The 20,727-nt window shown below is 51.6% G+C and overlaps 1 protein-coding gene across 4 annotated transcripts in view; it reads right to left on the reverse strand.

The window, feature by feature from the left end:
* Positions 1 to 7,879: 7,879 nt before the first annotated feature.
* Positions 7,880 to 20,727, reverse strand: part of FERMT2 (fermitin family member 2) — a 44,552-nt gene continuing 31,704 nt past the window's right edge. Inside the window, exons 4-16 of one of the 4 annotated variants that reach the window (XM_032188418.1) lie at positions 20,150 to 20,182; positions 19,454 to 19,679; positions 19,158 to 19,260; positions 18,716 to 18,823; positions 17,747 to 17,881; positions 15,839 to 15,888; positions 14,347 to 14,471; positions 13,057 to 13,163; positions 12,557 to 12,778; positions 10,661 to 10,681; positions 10,010 to 10,134; positions 9,513 to 9,654; positions 7,880 to 8,177 (exon numbers count right to left, since the gene is read on the reverse strand). In XM_032188418.1, coding sequence (XP_032044309.1) covers positions 8,004 to 8,177; positions 9,513 to 9,654; positions 10,010 to 10,134; positions 10,661 to 10,681; positions 12,557 to 12,778; positions 13,057 to 13,163; positions 14,347 to 14,471; positions 15,839 to 15,888; positions 17,747 to 17,881; positions 18,716 to 18,823; positions 19,158 to 19,260; positions 19,454 to 19,679; positions 20,150 to 20,182 — 1,571 coding nt within the window. In that variant the 3' untranslated portion in view covers positions 7,880 to 8,003. The remainder of the gene's footprint in view (positions 8,178 to 9,512; positions 9,655 to 10,009; positions 10,135 to 10,660; positions 10,682 to 12,556; positions 12,779 to 13,056; positions 13,164 to 14,346; positions 14,472 to 15,838; positions 15,889 to 17,746; positions 17,882 to 18,715; positions 18,824 to 19,157; positions 19,261 to 19,453; positions 19,680 to 20,149; positions 20,183 to 20,727) is intronic. The other 3 variants (XM_032188416.1, XM_032188414.1, XM_032188417.1) reach the window with 3 other exon arrangements.

Here is a 20,727-nt window from a genome sequence, read left to right on the forward strand (position 1 = left end):
TGCCCGCTGCTTACTGAGCTTTCAAAGTGCGGAGAGGGCATAAATGAGTGATTTTTTTTCCGTTCCCTTCCAATAAAGAAAACGTCAGAAGAGAGATCAGCTCAAGATGCTGCCTTATAAATAGCTGAGGTCAAGGCGTGTGTGTAGCACGGGGCGGGAGGTTTTGCTGAACAAAATAATTACACAGCGTGCTCCCGAGACATGATTTTCATTTTCCACGTTTCTTCTCCCCCTGATATTTTACCCTCAGAATGAATCACTCAGTTGCTGAGGAAACAATCAACACTATTTGGCTTTTACTTCTCCGGCCCCAGTGACCGGATGAGGATGACACACACCAAAAACTCCTTGGGGTCAGGCACACCCGAGGTCTGGTGACGATGCGAGTCTGGGGGCTGGAAAGGTCCCATCCATGTGAAGAAATGAACAGCTTATCCCACTTCCATGTGCAAAAAGAAACTGAGAATCACGGCTTTGCTGGTTAAAACAGCGTCGCTGTGAGTGCGGATGAGTTCCACCGAGTGAAATAAAATGACAGAAAGGGGTTTAGCTTAACTCCCTCTGTGATGCCTCTTCTCCAGTGGAAAGATTCACAGGTGTGAGGGAGGTTTTGCATTTTACCCATGTCACGGTGACAAATCCAGGCTTTTACCAAGGAAAATTGTGCCGTGACAGCGCTGTGAGAACGACCACATGGGGTCAGGCCAGCTCTCCCCAGCAGGGCTGGGCGCAGATGGCCGGGACCTGCCCAGGAACAGAGATTTTGGATAAATGCAGACACATCCTCCAGGTTTCCGGCACTCAGCAGCACAGGGACATCCTGACCCAGGAGCTTCATCCGGCCCCTGGTGTTTAACACCCGAAAGCTGCTCTCCTCCATGCGTGCGCCTCAGCTCCTGACCTCCAGAGCTCCCAGAGCGCCTCAGCGTAACGGCGCTGAATGGGGGAAAAAAAGCCTTCAGTTTGTTTAAAACTCCACTTTTATTAGTCCTGGAGACCGGCCCTTTTCTATTTACAGCCACTGAGGTACCGACTTCAGCGTGGCTTGAGGACAGGAACTATTTGTACTTGTGGGTTTTCGTAGCAGCGTGGGCCTGAACCAGAGCAGGGAAATGATCCAGATGAAAAATCTCCCCCCCAAGGGAAGAGGAATTTGCCAGGCTGCTGGCTCCAAAAGCGTCCTCCATTCCAGCAATGTTTTAGGGACAGGTTGCTGATACACAGGGATTAGCCTCTCACAAGGCTTTGCTCTTCACACCCCCCCAGGGTCTGTAAACCCCCTCAGCAGACCCTGTGCCAGCCCCCCAGGCAGGGCAGAGCGCTGCCAGCTGGTTTTCAGCGCCCCTCTCTCCTTGTGCAGCGAGCTTGAAGCCCTTTCTCTGATTTTAACCACATCAGAAGGAGATTGTGATGCTCTTAAAGGCTTTCTGAGGAATAACTGAGTGTCTGGGGAAGGGCTCAGCCGCTTTGTGAACACCCCGAGGGTCCATGCACGAAACAAGCCTCGTTCCTTAGCACGGTGGAAGGCAAGTGGCCACAGATGAGCTCCCACTTCTAGAGACATCTCTAAGACCCATGGTGGCTTTCCAAAGGTCAAGTGATTCAGGTCAGTGAGGATTCACAGCAGCCAGCAGATAAATCTCCACGGTACCGCTGAGGCCAGGATTTGGTTGCAAAAAGGTGAAATGAAGCATTTCCACTCGTGTCACAAGCGCCGGTTCCACCGCGGCGGATTGTGTTTCGGAGCAAAAGCAAAGAGCAAAGTGATATCCTCGGGCTGCTCTGCGTCTGCCAGCGCTGGAACGGGGCGATTACAAGGCAAGGAAATTGCAAATTCGTGACCGCAAGACGGTCGGAGAGACGGGAAAGGAGCCATGCACTTGCTTGATGTCAATGTCTGGGTCTGAAGCACGCCCTGCTTTATGAGGAGAGAACGCGCTCCCCTTTCATTTTGCCATATGACACAATGCAGCAAGAACGAGTAAATCCTTGCCACAATCAAATTGTTTACGTTCTGTTTTGGAAACACACTCAGGGCTCCGTCTACCTAGGGACAGGCCGCTCTGGTTCTTTTTACCCTCTCACGGATCAGGCTGAATCCACCCACGGCTGAATCCTGAGCGCTGGAAGCGATGTCTGCAGGAGGGCTGCCTAAAACAGCTCCGGGCGCCCGGGTTTCACAAAGGACCCAGCACTTTTAACTCCAAAAAAAAAGAAGGATGCTGCTGCGTCTCCCCAAATGTCACCCATGGGTGGATAGAGATGAACTAAATACCTGCTAGGACTTCATAAAGTCGTAGGGGAAAGCTGGCAGCCCTCCCCAAAGCTCTGCCGCGATCCAGATGGCCGCCTGGAACTTGGGAAATGGTATTTCTGCAGGGCTTACGATAATATTAGTGCAGTTAGGGAAGGAGGCGTGCATCTGGAACACGTCTGCCTCGCTGGAAATGATTATCCAACCTGGAGCCAAGAAGCCGAGCATCATTTAGCAGCGGGGGGAAAGGGAAGTGTCGGGGAGTGCAGGTGCGCGGCACCCCCTGCCCCAGGGCGGCTCTTGCAGCCCCAGCCTGCCCTCTGCAGAGGCTGCTAGGAGCCTGTGATCGGCTCCTCCAGCTTTTCTCCTGCTTCTTGAGCATGGATCAAGAGCACATTTATTATTATTTTTAATGATTTTTTTGTGCAGAAGATCCCCACCTGTCCCTACCAGCATCGCCTCTCATTAGTTCTTACATCCCAGCTCAGACTCTGACAGCCCCAGGGCTGGAGCTGGGGTTTGGGTCCGACTCATAGGATCAGACACAGATCTGGCCCCAAGCTGAGAAATGGGGAACGCAGCCCAAAGGGTGCTGCTGTTCCCAAAGAGCCCTGAGCCTGGAGATTTCCAATCCCCGCAGTTGAGGGTTCACCTTCCCATCCGCTGCAGGCAGAGCACACTCCAGGACTGCTCTCCCCAGCCCTCCTGCACGAGATTAGCATGCTGTGGATTCGATAAACCAATTTATTTGGGTGGATTAAGGAATAAATTAGAGTTTTTCCCCTTGTCCCTCCTACCAAACATACTCTGTCAGAGCCAACGTGGCATTTTTCTAGCAGCTGTGGCATTTCACCCACCTTCCCATCCACCAGTTGAGGAATTCAGAAGGCCCACCCCGTACTTCCTAGGGGATTTTATGTATAAGACCTTGATTAAATTCAAAGATTGGCATTTCCCCAGTGGTTTCCCTGGGCACAGCCGGGCTGATCTGGGGCAGGGGGCTCTGTCCTGCTGCGGGCAGCAGGGTCCTGCCCAGCCCCGGGGTGGGCAGAGGAGGGCACGGCCGCTGGGCAAACTCGCTCTCTGTTTATCCCTCGTGGTGGAAACTCTTTATCTTCCACTCGGGCTGCGCTGTGCGAGCGATGATAAGAGCTGGGTTGTTAAACAGGAGCCGAAACCGCTGCTCTGTGAGGCTGCAGAGAACAAACCAATGGTGGCTGATGCCTGTGCCCAGAGCTGATGGGCACAGGATGGGCCGGGGCTGTGCCTGGCATTTGGGGTGGCCTGGGAAGGATGGGAGGAAGAATGAATGCAGCTGGGGGTGAGAATTTCCCAAATTTCCTCAAAAAAACCCTCTCCAAGCGCACGGAGTGGCGATGCCCCTGGCTCCAAACCAGCCCCAAATCCACGAGGATCAGTCCTAGGGCTGGGCGTGATGCGAGGCACATCCCAGCTCATTTTATATCGGATCAAACCTCTGAAGGACCCGCTTCCCATGAGCTTAATGACTTTAATTAACTTAATGAAGCCCCTAGGGGGCAGGAAGGCTGGGATGTGCTGGGGATGGAGGTCACTCAGACCCAAAGGGCAGCGATAACACGGGGTTGAAGGCGACACATCTGCCCTTGGTCCTGTTTTCCGAGGTCCTCCCCCTTCCTCTTACCTTGTGGTGCGGCGGGAGGGGAGGCAGGAAATCCTGCAGGGCTATTTTTGAGCTCGGGATTAATTTGTGGAGGGGCCGGGATTGACCTGGCCGTGGAGGGCTGGCGGGTTGTGGGATGTCCCAGGCAGCGCCGGGATCTGGGAAAATCGGGGCCAGGCTCGGGGTGGCGGAGATCCGCAGGGCTGGGGGGCTGCTTAGGGCAACGAAGTGATATATCCACGCATATTTTGTTAATTCTGCAGAGCAGAAAAATATTAAAATCACTTTTTGGACCTTTCTGGACCCTGCCAGCCACGTCCCCGCTGCCAGGGCCCCTCCAGGATCCGTCCCCTCGGCGCCGTTGGAGGTCTCCCACCCGTCTCCCTCCCCGCCCTCACTTCCCCTCGGTCCCAGGCGTGTTCCCGTCCTGTTCTCCTCCTGTTTATGGGAAGGGGGAAAACGTTTGGGAGAGAAAACAGCCCTGCGGTGGGGCCGTTTGCTGTCAAGTCTGGTGGAAGCAGAAGGTACTGGGCTTGGAGCAAATGCACCCCAAGCCCCGGAGCAAATGCACCCCGAAAAACAAAGCAAACTCACCCCAAAACCCAAAGCAAACGCACCCCAAAACCCAGAGCAGCAGCCTCGAGGTGCAGATCCTCGGGGAGCGAGGAATTCCCCTGGCTGGGGACAAAGTGGGGGAGCAGCTCCCAGCCAGCACCGCCCCGAGCCGAGTTTGCGACCCGGCTCCTCGTTTATCTCACACCCCCGTTTCCCCGGCAGGAAATAAAACCGCAGCCCGCTCGTTAGGGGCTGACCATCTGCTGACCAAAAGCCAAAAAGAAAAAAAAAAAAAAAAAAAGCCCAAAGCCACCCAAAGCAAATCCTGCGTTTGCTGAAGCCGCTGTTTTCGCAGCCCAGGGGGGTGGGAGGCTCGTGCTGGAGCTCCTCAGCAGCCCGCCCGGTGGCATGGGATGGGGCAGGGTTTTTTTGGGGGGATTTTATCACTGTTTTACAAGAGATGTGTGTTCGGGGTGCAGGGATGGGGGTGTTAAGGCTCCAGGACACGGCTCTGCAAAGCTCGGTACCCCCCGGACAGATGGAAACCTTCAGGGTTGTGCCTTACCTGTGGGTCAAAGGCAAAACTTTTCGGGTAATTTCACTCTCTGACAGCTTCCCATATATTTGAGTCGCTTTAAAATATGGGGTTGGCATTTCCAAGTCCATTGGGCTGGGGAAATATTTTGATGCCCCTGTGTCGAGCAAAAAAAAAAACCCTAAAGTGGCTTTTTTTTGCACGGCTCAGATAAACTGCAGAGCCAACCACTGAGTGGATGAAAGCGTTTTGGGATAAATTGGGTGTTTTTTTAATTATAAATTCTTCCTAAACCAGTGTTTTCCATCAGCATTTCCCCGGTAGGAGAGGTGAGCACCAGACGGGGAGCTCAGGAGAGGGCGAGGAGCAGCTTGCAGGGGGCTTCTGCTCTCAGGCCCTTCAAAGCGAGCCCAGACCCCATTATGCTGGCACTTACTGGAAAAGATGTGAGCAAGCAGACACCTTTTATTTATTTATTTATTTTTAATGCCTAACATCCAGCAGATATTTATAGATCTTTTATCTCTTTAGCGCCTCGGTGCCGCATATAAAAGCGTGCGGCGCTTTTATGGTGCTTGGAGCCGGCAGGTGAAATAGAGGCACGGGTTTGCAGGAAGGTTTGGAGCTGGGCACGGATCTAGGGCAGCCCAAATTGAGTTAGGATGGGTCTGGGGGGCAGGAGGGGATGCAGGAGGGGGGCTGAGAGTGACTCTGAATGCACCTTCCCGTGAAGTCTGCTGGAAAATCGTCGGTGGCAATTGTTTTCCCCAGGTTTTCCCACTGGTTTCTGGCTGCCCACGGCGAGCCCTGCCTGAAGCTGAGTCAGGCGCCCCCACGCTGGTTTCTCGCTGTGGCTTTTGGGTTGGTTTTCTCTTTCGTTGGCCCCCAAGGGCCACCCGCAGCCGGATTTCACCACGTCAGCACAAGAAATCCAGCACGGGCGCTGGAGCTGGGGTCTGGGTGCCTCCGTGTGCCCAAATCTTTTTGTTCTTTGTACCAGCCAAGGAAGGAGCCTGGCTGTGGAGCTGGACACCCTGCTTGGGGTGGCCCTGCTGGGGCTGGGGCCGGGCCAGAGGCACCCAGAGGATGTCCAGAGGGGACGGGAAACGCAGCATCGAAAACCCAAGCCCCTCTTGGCCTCCCCCCGGAGCCTGTAGGGCTCCAGGCTTCCCCCATCCCTGGGGGCAGGAGAGCGACCTCGGCCTTCCCATGCCCCAGCACCGACCTCCCCGCAGCCCCCGCACCATTTCCTGAGGCCTCCAAGCCCGGAGGGACATGGGGACGGACATGGGGACGGACACGGTGATGGATGCACCTTCCCCTGCCTCGCCTCCCCTCCAGCAGAACCTCAGCCCTCGTGTAGGATGGCTTTTTTTTGGCTCGCCGTCCCCATCTCCCAGCCCTCGCCCAGGGCTGGCGTTGCTTTCTCATCCCCATCAGCAGCTCTGCTGTGTTGGAAAAGAGAAACCTGAACCCGTGAGCTGGATTGTGCCCTTCCCAAAGGGTCCCTGCCCCTCTCTCGGGGTGTTTTAGGGTGCAGCGGCGTGGTCTGGGTGCCCCCTGCTCTGTCCCCACGAAGTGGCAGCGTCGCTGCTGCTTGCTGGGTTCCTGCTCCACGGGGAGGGGGAAAAGGGGTGGCCCCGAGGCTCACATCCCCTAAATCCCGCAGTCACAACCCCTAAATCACCCCCCAGTCACATCCTTCAAACTAGGGGCAGGGGGAACCCCGGGGGAGGGAAGAAGGGCTTTGGGGGCGCAGCGCGACCACGGAAGCCAGCGACAGCAGCGGTTAAATAAAAGATTTGACTTTTATTTAAAATAAAATGCATTTATACATAGTCTCGGAACCGCAGACTACGGGAACACAACACTGCTTATTCCTGGCATCAGGAGGAGCGGGCGACCCCCTGCCGCTAACGCAGCCCCTGCCCGGGGCCCGGCACTGAGGGTCTCCTGGCCCAGCTCCGAGGACGCACTTAACTTAGGTAAAAATTGGGCTGAAACTGGTGGGTTTGTTGGGTTTTTGTCTGTTTTCCACCCCCCCCAGGTTACTCCCCTTATCCCCTACAGGCATACTACAGTTAATGCTGATACACCAGATCTACGCGATATTCTAGCTGGCTTGTGAGAGTAGTTAAAAAAAAAAAAAACAAAAACAAAAAAACAAAACTGTACAATTTTATAAAATTTGTGTTTTTACATTAGTTACACAAAATCTATACTTCATAGACCTTTACTTCATATTGTAATGAAAAAAGTTTGCATATCATAGGCAGAACAGTGGCTATGCTGGTGAATACTAAAAGTGTCATAATACAATATGGTGTAAAAATAAAAAAAAAAAGACAATATAAATGATTATCAAAAGGAAAGTTAACAAATAAACCAAGCTATAACAGACTAACAGGAAGTCATCTTCAAGGCCACACGCAGCTATCTCCAAAATAATGTCAGGCACCTGCAGCAGTCCTGGTGCATGTAGTGTGAAAGGAGAGATCGAAATTCTACTTATGGGTAGGACAACTTCCGAACAGGTCAAATTTACAGAATTAAAAAAAAAAAAAAAACAAAAAAAAAAAAAAACAAAAACAAGAACACGAAAAAGAAGAAAAAGAAATAAAACACTCATGCATTAAACATGATAAATAGACTTCATATAATTAAAGCCCTGGATGGCTTTTAAAGAAGATGGCTTAGAGTTCTCTTAGGAATTTGGCTACTTAAGGTCAGTCAAATCTGATCCCGATCTGCCGGCACGTTCGGTATGTAAAGGGGGCAGGCAGCATCACCTGGCCCAGGCACGGTCTCGTTATAGCAAATTAACAGAAGTGCTCATTAGTGCACACAGATTAACTGGTCTGGTAATGCAAAAATTTTCATGATAAAAAAAAAAAAAAAAAAAAAAAAGATACATTTCAAGCTTACTTTATTAAGCAGCATATTTCAAAGAACAGCTTCTTAAAGTTAAATAGTAATATGGCCACGGGGGTTTCCTCTCGGCGTACAGTACATGGGCCTCACACCCAGCCGCTGGTCAGTTTGTAGAACATCTCCTCGTCTAAGCTCTCGTTCTGGTCCTTGGCTCGCGTCGACAAGAAGATGTAGCCGCCGATGAACTCGTGCACCACCTTGCAATCCACCTCCGTGCAGATGAAGGACACCCGGACGTCGTCTGCGAACTCCACCGTCACCTAGGGGCAGGGAGCCACGGGGTGAGGGGCACCGCGCGCAGCCCCGCCGCGTCCCGGCCCCACGAACCGTTTGTGCTGCCCGAGAGAAACCCAGCTGCATCACTGCTGAAATTTTGGGGGCAGAAAAGCCTCTTTCTGGGAAGGAGCAAGCCTCTTTCACCGCAGAGACCATTACATTGTTCGTGCCTCTCGGCGCCGAGCCTGTGTGTGCGCGCCCTGTGCTTTACGAGAAGCAGAGGCTGGACACGGGACTGTTAATAAGGGCTGGGATTTGTTTCCCGGTTCCCCTGCGAGTGTATTCTGGATTTATACGCTGAGGTTTTGCTGTAGGAATGTTTTACGGGGTTAGGGAGCCTGTTGCAGAGTGCCTGCCCATCCTGATGCCCAGGAATTTTTCGTCCCCCCCCGATGCCAACAGCTCTGCGGGGGCAACGCTGGGGTTTTCCTGGCAGAAAGTCCGGGCAATTCGGATACAGGGGCTTGCAAGCTGGGTCCAAACAAGGACTCCGAGCCTGAATAATTCTGCCGGCAGCTCTCAACGTGCCCCGAAGCACACAGGAACAGCCTTTACACAGTGGCTGGAGGCCTGCATCGGGTGCTGCGTTGGGGAAGAGCACAGAGCTTGCGCACCCAAAAGTAGCCGCTGGTAAAAAAAATATTTTGGAGCTCAGCAAAGTGCCTTGCTTGCATGAGTTACAGGAAAATCTGAGCTGAGCCACAAGTAAATGGGTTTTAATACGGATAAAGGCTCAGCACATCGCTGTTACTGCTTAGGATCACGCCTGAACCTCAGTCCTGAAGTCTGATTCTGTTTCACTGCCCTTGAGTGGGTGTTCGGAGAGACCAGGCCAGAACTGCTACGCATTAAATGTGTAACCGGCTTAGTTAAAGGTTGAATTCTTTCCTCTTTTTTAAGGGTCACGCTTGGCTCCACCAGCTGCTCAGACAAGCTCTGATGGATCTCCAGGGGGTGGAGGTGGGGAGAAAATACTTTACGTGGATGCAGAAGGATGTCACTCCAGAGCTACCTCCAGAAAAAAAGAGCCTGAAAGCTTTAGTGAAACGTGTTAGCGCTGTTTCCAGCAGCGCACCGTGAGCTTCCAGCCAGCCTCGTGCCAGCAGACCGCCTCCCAAAAGCCACGCTTTGGAAAACACCGACAAAAATCTGACTTTTTAAAAGCCGATGCACAAAAAACTGACAGCAACATCTTTTCCACGGAAGCGGGGAAGCGGCCTACGTGTGTGAAACACCGAGCAGCGGGCCCTGCAACTCTGCAGCTCGCACGTCTGGGCACGGAGCAGCACGAGGCGCACAGCCGGGCTCTGCCCTCTTACCATTTTAATCTCCCAGTTGACGTTCCACTGCTTCATGTTGCTGAATCGCCACGTTTTGACGGCGTCGCCCGTGCTGGCGTCCATCCGAATCAGCCGGTTGTAGGCGATGCCGATCAGCTCCTCCTTCTTGCCCCCCTGGAACCTGTGGCACGGGGAGGGATTAGTAACCACGAGCTAACGGGGAGCTACATGTGTTAAATCCAGCAACCCGGTTAACTTATACAATATAAATCGATGTGATTCACCCCGACACAGTCGATGTGATTGATGCTTTTAATTTCGGTTCTGGTGCAACTTCACGGCGCAGGATGTGCCACCGGAGAGGTGTGAAAGAAGGGGTGCAGGTCCTAAGCAGTAGGTACAAATCCCCTCTGCTTGGAGCTATGGCTTTGCATCGCTCTGACCAGTTGCAGATGACAGATTTAACCCAAGGACGTCATTAAATGCTCAGCTGGAACACGTTCATTCACGGCACACACCCTGCTCTGCCCACTGACCTCGCGATGAAGTGCGTGATGCCAAACTCGGGCAGCGATTGCCACGCTTGGATAAACCGCATCTTCGCCTCGATGAGGCTCATCTGGGCGACGTTCTGGTGGGCCTCCAGGATCCGGGCCGTGATCTGGGTGCGGTGAGACACGGCAGCATTAGGCACGGGGCTTGTGAGAGGCACCTCCAGCACCCCACTCGCCATGGCCACGCCAAAAAGCACAGCTCGGCCGGCGCTGGGAACGGTGCAGGTCAGCGCCGTTATCAGCAGTGCAGATAAACGACAATTTCTACCCCGAGGACGAATTTCAGCTGTTATTGCTCAAAGAGCGGGACCACGGCTGACGGAGCTGCTTTTCCTTAGCATCTCCAGACACAGAAAGCAAACAGAGCTCTGACCTGGCTGAAGGCAGAGAGCTCTCAGACTCATTTCGCTTAAGACGCAGGATGTGAGCAAACGGCAGGGCAAATTTCTGGTGTAGGGTTTCTACTTTCACAGCATAAATCACTGGGGACCATTACGAAAAACAAACGGGGCTAGAGTTTCTCAGGGAGGATGGGTTTTGTTAGTTTTTTTTTTCATCGCTGCTCTCACAACCAAAGGGGGTCTAGGCTATTTTAAGTTTTTTTAACTTAATTTTATTGTTGCTGTCACTTACCAAGTCTCTTACATAGCCTGGCTGTAGATGGCAAGGCGAAAAAAAAAAAAAAAAAAAAAAGAAAAGGAGGCAGAAAGAAAAAAAAGCGATCAGAAATATGGCAACAAAGCAAAGAAAAAGTGCAAATTATCTGCAAACCAAAGTTCAAGCCAAAATAAAAAAACAAACCATGCACAATTCTGTAGGCAGAAAAGCAGCCAAGGTGGACGCAAGCGCGGAGAGGGGGCAAGCGAGCAGATTCGCCCCTCGTGCCGGTGCGGGGTCGTGGAAATGGTTTTGGTCGGAGAGCTCCTGCTGTCCCACTCCTCTCCCTGCCTCTGTGCAAACTCAGCTCTATTTATTTGCATGGAAAAGGCCTCGAGCTCAATAGCTGCTTTTATTTGAGATAGGCAGAGGAAGGCTGGAGATGCTGCTGGGGTAAGAGGCGGCTGCGGGACGCCACCAGCAGAGCCAGGCGCTGCCTGGGGACAAGGCAGGGACATCAAACCCCTGCCAATTCCCAGCTCATGCAGCTGAGAGCCCTGAATGCAAACGGTTTTTATTTTTTTACTTTCTTTTTTCTTTTTTTTTTTTTTAGCTTTTAGCATTTGGCACTCCTCGAACCCAACCTGCCAAGCCTGCACTGCCGCAGCGGCACGTGGAGAGAAACAAACCCCTGAGTGGGTTTGGGGCTGCTGCGGCTTCAAATCATCTTGCGAGGCCCATTGCCAACTCCCATTTTGCACGGCCTCCTCCTCCCCTCTGCCGGGGCACGGGGGGGGACCCTCACAGCCAAATTCCTTGCATTCCCTCCTCCGTCTGTCCTTCCTTCTGTCTGTCCCTCCCTGCCACTCCCAGCAAACAGCCTCTGAGGCTGCAAACTCTGCCCCTGGCCGCATTTGGGGTGCTGAGCACCACGGGGTGCGGAGCCAGGCGAGGGCTCCTGCTCACCCCCATGGTTCCTGCACAAGGATACCTGCACAGCAAGCAAGTTCTGCGGGCTAATATTTTTCCAGGTGCCTCCATTTTACCGAGCTCAAGCCTAGAAGGTCTTCTGTATGTTAAAAGTGGATATTTATGCAGCCTCCCCTCCATCCAAGTGGATATAAAGGCTTATTCAGAAGAATAATAAGGGCTATATAAAATATAACTCCACTGCCAGGAAATCATCGTGCTGTGCCAATAAAAAGTTATATTCTTCCTGCTTCTCTGAGTTGTAGCCTTCTTCTTGGGTTTGAGAGGTCGGATACAGCTCAGGCTGCGGAGCTGCAGCCGAACCGTTAAGTCACCGAAAGGCCACGGAGCAATGCCTGCCTTATTTCTGCTGCCGAGCTGAAATATAATGTCCTTCAGAATGCCGTGCATTTATTCCTACCACAAAACAGTTCAGCTCTGTCATGCACGGACTGAATATAGCGTGGAGTTCAAGCACAAGTCACAGCAATTTAAAATGAAGCAACGTTTCAAAGCCTGGCATTCTGAAGTAGTGGAAAAGCGAAGAGGGAAAAATGCAAACCACGTTACAGCCAAGTCTGTACAAAGCACTGCAAGCAACTGCAACTCTGCTCATCCTGAGGCTTTCCGCACCCACTCTGTGCAAACTTCTGATCCCAGCAGCGGGATTTGGTCTCGCTGCTGGACCTGCCTTTGCCGCAGCACCCTCCTGCAGCGCCGTGCGCGGGGTGGAACCAACACCGATCGCGTCCCCACTGCCCAGGCTGCTTGCGTGCACGTCACCCATCAGTGCAACGATGGTGGTGGGTGCCATTCCCTGCTGCCGGGTCCGCAGCCTTCAGTGGGCACTCGTTTTAGTAACCGTGTGCATCCGACCCAAAGGCAGTGTCCGAAAACGCAGCGTTAACCGCCGGCTCCTGCCGAAGTGCGCACCGAGGCTGCGGCGAGGCGGCCGGCACCTACCTGCTTGTTCTTGTATTTCTTCAGGTAGCGAGGGGACACCAAGCACTCGGGGTTGATGTCGGTCGTGATCTGCTCCGGGATCAGCTGCGGGTCCGGGTTGAGGTGCTGCATCTTCAGGAAGGAGAGGATGTTCTGCACCTCCATGCTGTACGAGCTGTCCGCCATCGTCTTGCCCTTGGAGGCCAGGCGGCAGGCGGCCATCCAGCTGGCGTACTGCCTCTCCTGCAGCCCAAACGAGACCCGTGCACCATCAGCAGGGGGAGCTGGCACCGTCCCCCGCCTGCCAAAACGCTCAAAAAGTCTCCTTTTTGGGGAGCCTGGCGCACAGCCACAGACGGACAGAACCCTTCCGCGACACGGGTGGACGGACAAAACCAAGTGGCCCTCCCGATTCAGGCTGCTCGTGGTATCAGCAGCAAATACTTCCACATGCAAACGTGCTCTGTGGGTTTGTTTGTTTTAATTAGCAGCAGCTAAACGGCCCACGCCGACGGACTTACGTTGTCGCAGCGAAGCCAGATTTCGTTCATCCCCTCCGCAACGGGGATCAGGAGTTTGATGTTGAACTTCTGCCCGGAGATGTTCACGTCGGGGGTGACTTCACATCCTGCAACGAGGGAGCCGACGTTCAACGTGTGTGTAAAGACACAAGGAGGAGGAAAAAACAGAGGAGAAGGAAAGGCAAAGCACTCCAGCTAAACGTCTTGTAGCGTATCTCCCATGGGACAAGCGCTCCATGTCGCAGGGAAAAAAAACCCTGACAGACAGCCCTTTTTCCAAGTGGAAGGAAAAAGAGGGAAACAAAGCAAGATCTGGTCTGAAAACAAGGCTGAGGCTAACATCTGCCCATTGTACTCATCTCCCAGACCTTCCCTGGCCTTGGGAATGGACCCAACAGCCTGCAAACACCACGTGATCCCTAAATTTTCAAGAAAGTGCAGGAAGAGGTGGCTAGCTGCATCCTGAGCCCTCTGTCAATAGCTTGGCTGGGTGCACTGCTGCTGTCTTTAGTGGTGAGCATGAGCATCCCGCTTTCAGTGTCTACAAAGGGCTACGAGCCATTGTGCCAGCATGGGTGTGGTGAGATGGGACAGCAAAGGAAAATATGCCAAAAGCTCCCATCAGTATAATGAAGGCTGAACTTCTCAGGGCTGCAGCCTGAAGTCATTTGGCATCACAAAATTTGTCTCTGTGCTAAAAAAAAATTCCCTTTCTGAAGTTTGGTCGCTCTTGGAGCAGGGATGTTTGACTTGACATAAGGGCAGGCAGCCAGAGGAATGTAAAACCTGTGTGCAAAGCTTGCGGGGAGCACCTGAATGAGGCTGCCCACAGACAGTGCCTGGGAGAGGAGGAAAAAAATAGAGGAGGGAGAGCAGAAGGAGAGCGCGGTCTGCTCTCTGCAGCTCAGTGTGCGCTCAGGCCCATTCTTTGCTGTTGGAGTTGGTTCAGCAGTTTTGAATAGCTGTGATGAAAAGGAAACTGGGATGCTGTCTCTTTGGGCTCACAGAAAGCTGCTTGGCTTTGCTCTGCAGCTGAAAAATGGGCTGGTTAGCGGGGAATGCCCAACAGCTGTGCTACTGAAGAGGTGGTGGCACTTCCTGACATGACCGTGGACCACATACTTGCTAGATATCTAAGTTTATACCATGCTATTAAACCCTTCTTTCCTTCACATTTATTTATCCAGCCCTCGGATGGCATGAAAGTAGCACAAACGAGTGGAAAACCAAGATGCAGCAGTGGCAGATGATTACTGGAATACCTTGGAAGTGTGCGTACGCTGCGCTTACCTCTCAAGTTCATCTGGTGGGCAGGTGTCCCGTTGGCTTCCTCTTTGCTCTTGTAGCAGGAGATGGAGGTATCTTTGAAGGTGCACCAGTATGGCTTGTAACCTTTCAGTGTCAGCTTCTTGGGCCTGCCAGACAGGTCGATGGGCATTACTGTGCAAATCTGCAGCTCGCCAGGGGTTTGAAAAGCTGCTGCCAGCAGCCTGGGGGATGCCTGTCCCTGGGACAGCCCCTGCTGGGGAGCTGCACCACCACGTGCTGTCCCTAGAGTCTCTGCAGGACCACCAGGGACATATGGGGACGTATACACATGACACATACACATAATAGTGAAATATATTGCAGCTCTTCCCTGACAAAACACGACGAGGCACATCCAAAATTGATTTCATTCCTGCTCCCTGTCCTCAAGCTGCAGCAGGAATTGGACTTGCCATGAAGCAGATGCAGAAGTTAGGCTGGCAAAATGTACGGGCAGCAGAGGGGAGATGCCCAGCTCCCAGACTGTCCACCGGTGCCTTTACGGTGTCTTTTGGACTCAAATTTGGACTTTTTTTGGACTCAAATTGCAATTCTCAGGGTTTGAAGTTTGCACCAAACAGGAGGAGGGAACCCGCATCGTCTCGCGGCTCCATCTCTTTTCCTGACAATTGGTGCTCCAATTTGCGAGCAATTAGCAATTTGAGTTGTGCCTGGTTTTACTGGCAAATAAGCACATCAAAGGAAACAAGGAGGTTTTTGTTGGATGGTTTGCTTTAAGGGGAAAAAAACCACCCGCTCCAAAGCATGGAGCAGGCTCCAGCCCTGAAACTTTGCCCCAGTTGGAGCAGACACAAGCCTGGAGAGCGGGACCGGCCTCATTACCACGCATCCACAGAGGGAGAAAAAGTGCTTTTCAGCACACAAGTAGCAGCTTCTGGCTCCAGAACCACACGATTACGAAATAAAGGCTCGTTAGGGAGCTATTTCATCACCACCGCTTTCCTTCTGCTCCTGTACCTATCCTGTGAAATCTCATCGGGTTTATTCACTGTTTCCAGACCATTCCCCATCACCTGTGCTGCAGCAGGCAGCGGATTACAAAAGGCAAGCGTGGCTGCCAAAGTGCTAGCCAGGGTCCAGCTGCTGCCGTGCCCAGTTTCCACGCACCAGCATCCAGGTGACAGCAACATTAACAAAGCCCACAAATCCCGACTTTGGGTTTGATGTTTAAGAAGTGATCAACTTCGGGATCAAATGGGTTGGTTGGGAACAGTGAGAAACACCCAGTGAGCGTGCCAAGTGCCGGATGAAGAAGTAAAAGGTTTTAATAGCCAGGGTGCCCAGATGCTGTGAGCTGTGGTGAAACAGCTCAGTGGTTTTCCATGCACCATAACACAGCGGTGTGCAGTGAAATCTCAGGGCAGGAGGGGGAAGAAATGCACAGCAGGCGTCAGGACCATTAATTATTCATTGCTCCTACGTCTCCCAAGCACCTCTTCCCATCAGTACTTACTTGAATACTTTAATGTAGTCGGCGAGCTCCGGGATGGAAGTGATGTCACCCTGAAAATAAAAATGATCCCCTTCAGTCACCTGCCCCAGCAGAGCCCAGGGGGTGAAGCACACAGAGAAAATCTACTGCACAAGTGCTTTTTGGAAACCAGAGGACAACCTTTTATATTTTTTAAGCGATTCCTGCTGTCTGTGCCCTGCGGAGCCAGTTCCCAGCCAGGTCACTGACTGGCACGCTGGCTCATGCTTGCACAGGGATTTCTCTCTTCCTTTAAGATTTCCTTTAGCTCCGAATAAAACAAAAAGATGTTGCTTTGCACCACCCTGGAGGACTGTGGAAAGGCTTCCTGAGAGTCTAGGAAGGCTTTTTTTGCCCCCCATTTTTTTTCATATTGAGTTTATCTTGGTATACCTCTGTATTTTGGATGAGTAGAATACAGAGGGTGGCATTTTCAATTCCCACGAGCTCCAACTGAAGGGTTTTCGAATGACAAAGAAAGCAAACAGTGCTACAGCAGCTTCCAGCAGCAAGACAGTTTACTTTCTGTCTGCAATGAGCAATGCTGTTTATAGATACCATGGGGAAAAAAATGCAGAATCTAAACAAACAATCCACTAATTGCCCATTATCCGTATTCAATTACTCGAATGCCTCTGGAAATGGCTACTGTTAGCAACCAGTACAGAAAGGGACGGATATTTTTTGATGAATCATTGTCTTCCTCACTCCTGTTTGGCAGGGACTGCTCCTTAGTGCTGCACTTCAAATCTGCTTTGCAAGGAAATTATAAAAGATATCTTGGCTCTAACAGCTGGTCCCTATTTCTGTTGCATCTAAGTGATGCTGCTCTCCCTGGGGGAACATGAGAATGAGCAGCAGCAGTTAACATTGCAAGTATCTGCAGGCTAGGTGTGGATATTAACTTCAAAAGACCCTTTATAAAAAATTACATGAACAGTAAGACTGGAAAAATTCAGGATTTTTAGGTTTTCAAAGGATCGGAATTTAAATGCAACTCAAAGATGGCAAAAATGTACAAAATTGCTGGAGAAACCAGGCTGTGCTGACAAAACCTGACTGGACCTCGTCCTTTTTCTGCAAATTAATTTTTGGGCCTTGCAACTTTAAAGGTGGGAAGCCAGTGTGTTAAAACAATGTCTCAGAAAGAAAGGAACCCTCTGAAATACAGACACAGCCCACTCCAGGCTAAAATCCAGTCTAATAAAAACAGGGTTTCAAAAGCACAAGCTATTTCTGAAAATCATGGCAGCTGTTTCAGATGCTGTAAAACTTCGTCATGAACTAGAGAACAGTGGAAGAGAAACCTCAGTGTGAGGAATTCGGTATTTGGGAAAGTCAGCCATGAGAACAGAAACCAAATGAATTTTATTTGAGTTTTCCATTATTGGAGTGGGAAGGTGGCTTGGTGCAGGGGGCTCAGCAAGATCCTGGCTCCTTCAGAATTTCTCCAACGCAGTTTGGTCTTCCAATCTTTGTAGGAAAAAAGTGTTAATGCACTCGATTCCTGTGGCAATGCCAATTATATTAACCGTAAACACCCCCAAAAGAGAAGGCTTAAATGCAGCCTTGGGTTCAACACGTGCCCACGCTCAAAGAGCTTTTACCAGCTCCATGCTGGCCCCACACTTGGAGCCTGGAGTCCCCTGCCACCAAAACCACCTAGCTGTGTTTCAAAAAAATACTGGTTTTATGAAAAATATCACTGGGCTCTGTGTTCTGCATTGCTCCACCACGGTCAATTTTTTTCAACAAGAGCAGAAACAGAAAAAAAAAAAGGAGAGGAAGGAAATAAAACTGGTTGGATGCATGGGAAAAAAAAAGTATTCCTGCTTGGTGAGAGGCGAGAAGGGGACATGTAAGGCACCACGCCCCAGCCTCAGCCCTTACCAGAATCGTTGACGTTTTGCCACCTTCCAAAGTAATTTCTAGGTCGGAGAGCGCAGCATCCACCTCATCCACCTCCTTGTCGCTGTTGTTCAGGTGGTTTTCCGACGACATGATGGACAGCTTGTTGATGTGGTACTGCAAGGCAAGGCACAGCCCCGTGAACAAAGGTGTTCCTGCGACCTGGAAGCCTCGGGCTGGCCATGGCAAAAAAAACTTTGGCTTTAATGGCACAGCCCATGTTTGTGACGGGATGATGGTCATGCTGCTGAGCTAATGCAACGTGAGGGCGTGCTCATGCACACACACTTTACATCCTCTTGCACTGCAGCTGTTTTTACCATGGAAAACCAAAAAGCCTGCAAAATCTCACTCTAAGGACCATGCACAACCCCCTCTGGACTGCTCAGAGAGTTAAACAGAGCGTTGACATTTCTGTTCTCACTATTTTCTTCCTGGGAGGGGCCCTAGGAGCAGACTCTTGCTCCTGTTGGGGCTGTTTTTGCATCCTACTGCAACAAGGAGCGCCAGACCACACATAGTAAATGGCCTGCCATCCATCCCACAGAAGTCAATAGCAGGTGTAGTATTTATGCCAAATAACACCAAGTATTTCATAAAACAGATAAATAAATAGTTCTGGGAAACCCACAGATTATCACCAGCTGCTCAGGGGGCGGCGTGCCAGGAATGCACAGTTCAGTAACCTAGTGTCCTCACTGGGGTTTTTCAGAAAGGGTAAAACTAAAAGTTAAGGCAGACATAAACATGTTTGGTAAAAGGGGACTAAGTTCTTCATGAGAAGAAATGAGCAGAAAACATTTAAATTGCCCAGTAAACCCAAGTGAGTATTAGGAGACAGGAAACGAGCACGAGAAGCCCAACCTCCCACCGATGCATCAGGGGAGATGTCTGCAGAGCCACAAAATCCAGACTACCCAAACCCACGAGTTTTCTGGGGCCGTCTCCTACCTGCAGCGCCGCGAACATCATCATCTCCTCCTCCGTGCACTCGATCTCCTCCAGCAGAATGGCCCACTTGGACTGCTCGTACAGCTGGTTGATCCTGATCGCGTCGTACTGCGCGCAGCGAGAAATGGTGCGGCCGTGAAACACCACCCGCCACCTCCCACGCTCCCAGCACAAGCAAAGACCACCCAATTAACCTTTTTCAATGCTCATTTTTTTCAATCCAGCATTGGGAAGCCTCACGGCCACCCACCAAAGCATCTCTTTTGCGATGCCTGAGTGTGGCAGCCCGGGACGTGGCAGGGCACACACCCAGGCTTGGTGCACGCACCACCAATTTTCAAGTAGTGGAGGATTTACCAGCACAAATGTGCGTCAGAGACACAGGCATCCCTCACCCGAAACGTTCAGCTGCAAGGTGCAAGTGAAATGAATAACTCTGTACCTTTGGATTCAGGTCAAAAAAGCTGTAGTACTTGAACCGGAGCAGCAAAGCTTCGTTTTCTTTCACCTCTTGCTCCATAAGAGATCGGGACGAATCCAGCCATCTGTGAATTGTCAACAAGGGCTAACACACACGAAGAGCTCCGGCGAACTCGCGACGACGCTTTCAAGAATGCAATTTAAAACCACACGGATCTCTTTTTTTTTTTTTTTTTTTTAAGGAAGCCCATTTTTTTTTTTTTAAGGCAAAAAAAAAAAAATGATGAAGAGTTAGAATAAAAACAATCCTGAACTCACCCTTGGTTGATTTTGGCTTTATCGAGGAGCGCCTGTGGCTTGTACATTTTTGCGAGGGACTCTGGGGAGGTGACGGGCTGGCTGACGGCCAGGATGCCCGGGTTCCCCTCCGACAAGGCGCTGTCACCGAACCAGGCGGACGTGGGTGACAGGGGGCTGCCGTCGTGAGCGTCGTAGGTTGGCGTCATGGTTTTGCTGTACAGTCCCGGGCTCGAATATATGTTTCCTACCAGCGAGAGGAAGAAGCGCCGGGAGTTAGCTTGCTGCCAAGCCCTGCTCCGTACAAAGCCAGCGCAGACACAAAAACGAAGCCAGCGGATGAGAAACCTTCCCTTTTTCTTTTACCATTTTTTTCCGCAGCGGGAAAACACTGCGCTGCTTGTTTTCCCATGACAAGCTGTCCCAAGCTCTCCCTCTCTCTCTCTCTCTCTCTCAGCTCTTCTCCAAGAGCAAAGCTGATGGAAAAGCCATTCCAGGCTGAATCCATGGGAAAACCCTCAGGTCTCCCAGGCTGCCAGCCTCGGGAGCTGGCGCCTGCCCCTGAGCTGGGACATGAGCAGCCCCCCACTTACCGGCATTACCTGGCGCTTAAAGATTTTGGAAGTCAAAGGTTTTAGAGGAGCAGGAAAATAAACTAAGGGCACGGCCAGAGAGACCAGAGGCAGAGCACAAAAGTCCTAAGGAGGTGGAGCTCACCTTTGACGGGGCCGATGTAAAGAATATCGGTGCCTATGGAGAGGGAAAGAAAGGAGGGAAGTGAGAAGGCGAGAGAAAGTCACCGGGAGGGCTGGGAAGGAGCGGAGCTGAAAATACAAATGTTTGCAAGAGGTCTGAATAGCACACGTGAGGTTTAACCACCCAAACCCCAGTGCAGAGCCGGCCTCTGGCTGAGACTCCCCTCGTTAAAGTGATTGCGCTTAAAATCAGGGAGGCGTTTCAGGTGAGTTTGCAAAAATTGCCTTTCTTGCCAAATGGTTTCGAGCGGGACACTCAAGATGTGGATTTTCTGAGCTTCCTGCAAGCAACGCATCAAACTGCTGCGATCGGTCAGGCTAACGGTTGGACTTGGTGCTCTTGGAGGTCTGTTTCCAACCGAGGTGATTCTGTGCTTTTGGCAATTGCCACTTCTCAACACAGCCCCGAAACTGCCATGTTTTCACCCTGATTTACTGCCGGGGAGGCTCCTCCAGCGATGCAGCCGCAAGATGCGTGCTCTCCCGCTGCTGCCCCGCTGCACGCCCTCAGTAGCCAACAAACTGTGAACCTGTTTTTTT

Source organism: Aythya fuligula, chromosome 5 (genome assembly GCF_009819795.1).
Source record: "Aythya fuligula isolate bAytFul2 chromosome 5, bAytFul2.pri, whole genome shotgun sequence".
NCBI classification, from domain to species: Eukaryota; Metazoa; Chordata; class Aves; order Anseriformes; family Anatidae; genus Aythya; species Aythya fuligula.